The 2918-nt window shown below is 38.0% G+C and overlaps 1 protein-coding gene across 1 annotated transcript; it reads left to right on the plus strand.

The window, feature by feature from the left end:
- The first annotated feature begins 329 nt into the window (after positions 1-329).
- AstC-R2 (Allatostatin C receptor 2) lies at positions 330-1925 on the plus strand. Its single transcript, XM_073987972.1, has one exon. It carries the CDS (start codon positions 330-332, stop codon positions 1737-1739), a length of 1410 nt encoding a protein of 469 aa, XP_073844073.1. The 3' UTR covers positions 1740-1925.
- Positions 1926-2918: the final 993 nt, after the last annotated feature.

Here is a 2918-nt window from a genome sequence, read left to right on the forward strand (position 1 = left end):
AACAAGAACAACAATTGAAAAATGAACAACAAGAACTAGCTAATGATAATTCATCTCCCGCCCTAATGTTACCACAAAAACGTACCGGCATACAGCAGCCGCAACACACAAACATCAACGGCCATAACAATAACAACAACAAGGATACTACCAATGATATAAGCAACTGGACAGGAGCTAACGATGGTAATGATGTTGCTGCTGATGATGATGGTGCTCAACAACCAACAAATGTTGTTGTTGAAAAACATTTGAAACCCACACTTCAACTTTACGAATGGGATGAAAGTGAATGGCTACGTCATTATAATGCCAACTTTATTGCTGCCATGAAAGCTTACAATCGCTCCGCCCATTCAAATGATTCATTTGATTATGGCGATGATGATTCTTGTGGTTCGCCACAGGATACTGTTATGAAATTAATAACCATGATTTTGTATTCCTTAGTTTGTATTGTAGGTCTATTTGGCAACACTTTGGTAATCTATGTAGTCTTGAGATTTTCCAAAATGCAAACTGTTACAAATATTTACATATTGAATTTGGCCATTGCGGATGAATGCTTCCTCATTGGCATACCCCTGTTGTTGTACACAATGCACAACGGTAGTTGGCAATTTGGGGAATATCCCTGTAAGGCGTACATGGTGAGTACATCAATAACACAGTTTACATCGTCAATTTTCCTGCTCATTATGTCGGCAGATCGTTATATTGCCGTTTGCCATCCCATATCATCGCCACGCTATAGAACACCCACTGTATCGAAAATTGTGTCTGGCATTGCCTGGTTAACATCGGCCCTGTTGATGTTACCCGTCATACTGTTTGCCAACACGGTGACGGATGGCAAGCACATTTCGTGTAACATCAAATGGCCGGAAGCCCAGAATACTCAATCGGGTACCACATTTATACTGTACTCATTGGCCCTGGGTTTTGCCACCCCGCTGACTTTCATTTTGGGCTTTTACTGCTTGGTCATACGGAAATTGCACACAGTTGGTCCCAAGCACAAGTCCAAAGAGAAGAAGCGGTCACATCGCAAGGTGACAAAGCTGGTACTCACAGTGATTACCGTATATATTCTATGTTGGCTACCCTATTGGATATCCCAGGTGGCGTTGATATTCTCAACACCGGGCAAATGCGTATCACGTTTGGAGATAACGATTTTCTTGTTGTCCAGTTGTTTGGTCTATTCGAATTCGGCCATGAATCCCATACTCTATGCTTTTCTAAGTGATAATTTCAAGAAGTCCTTTATGAAGGCATGTACCTGTGCTGCCCGCAAAGATGTCAATGCCCAGTTGCAGTTGGAGAACAGTATGTTTCCACGTTTCAATAAATCCAAGAATGCCGAAAAGTTGTTGGCACCTAACAAGGCCAAACAGAGAGCATCGTTCCGCCAAAGGGCGGCAATGAATTCCACAACAGCCACCACCACAACAGGTGCAACAAACATGACATCACTGGAGGCCAATAGTTCTGTGGCACCTTGTTTGCAACTGGAACAACAACACCAGCAGCAACATATGGGAAATAACAACTTCCTAACACCACCTAACATGATGGGGCAAATGGTCTCGTCGTGTAATTCCCAAAACTCAAATTTGTTAATGCCACCACCGGCACCAAGTAGTGTGTGCACAGAAAATTCCAACATAGATAATTATTCGGAATGTTCTGAGGGAGCAGAGGTTGCCAAGCCTCCTGTCTTACACACCGACTTATAAGAAAGGCGTAAGCAGCGGGTTCATGAATGCATTGTTTTGCTACAATCGAATAACGGTCTATAGCACAGATTGGGTCATCATCATCATCATCAGCCTCATTCACATCATCATTACATGGTAAGCTTAGGTTTAGATAGTGTTCTAGAAACTGAGGAATAATTCTAAGTCTGTAAAGATAGTATTTTGAAAAAGGGTTCAAAACCCAAAGTTTGTGGTTAAAGAATAAAAAGATAATATAAATGCTAGTCTTATTGCCAAATTATTAGCTCTGTAAGATTTAAAACAAATTTTCTATATTATCTGAAAATTATATAAGATTTTGTTTGTAAGTATTAAAATTGATATTATTAGTATTGGAAAAAAACTGTTGTTTGCTGTAAAGTGGGTTGTTTTAAAATATTTTATAAGAAATAGTTTTTTTTTAATATTTTGTAGACTTTTGTATGGTATCAAATTCAAAGCAATGAGCTAATCCTATTGACAACAGATCCCACCAGTTGAGTTAGTGAAAAATGGACCGATGGATTTTTTTCTGAAAAACATGTGTATATTGTTTGTATTAACAGTCCTTAAATATGTTGGACCATATAAACATATGTATAAAATTGGTTAAGCCTTCCATAAGGATATTAAGGTATTTAGCTGTCTCAGCTCACGTGAAATTGATTCGGTAAATCGATTTCATGACACTTCACGGTGCTCTTTAAATAAATTTAAATGTAAGGTGCTTACACCTGGGAAGTTTTTGCGGATTCTGAAACTACAATGTTCATAGATGAGAAAAATCAAAAAACAAAAAAAAATCGCCGGAGCGCTTTTTAAATAAATCGCGATTCAGATTGACATTTTTAAGGCTTTTCTAGGTTTTCACGATTTGGCTTGAAAGCCGCAAGTCCTATAGAAATGGGACTAAAAAAATATTGTAGCTTTGAAAATTCTCTACAAGATTGGATTGTGTCAAGTCTTCATAGTTTTTACCGTTATTGAGATATAGAAGTTTATAAAACAAAGTCATGACCGCAATTTCCCAACTTAAACTTATATATCTCAACTTATATAGTGCAACCTGGGAAAAAATTACGAAAGCCAATCTTATAGAGAATTTTCACAGCTACAACATATTCTTTAGTCCCATTTCGAAAGGATTTACAGTTTTCAAGTTAAATCCTGAAGACCTAA

This window comes from Musca autumnalis, unplaced genomic scaffold (genome assembly GCF_047663935.1).
Source record: "Musca autumnalis isolate F117 unplaced genomic scaffold, ASM4766393v1 scaffold_4, whole genome shotgun sequence".
In the NCBI taxonomy this organism is placed as follows: domain Eukaryota; kingdom Metazoa; phylum Arthropoda; class Insecta; order Diptera; family Muscidae; genus Musca; species Musca autumnalis.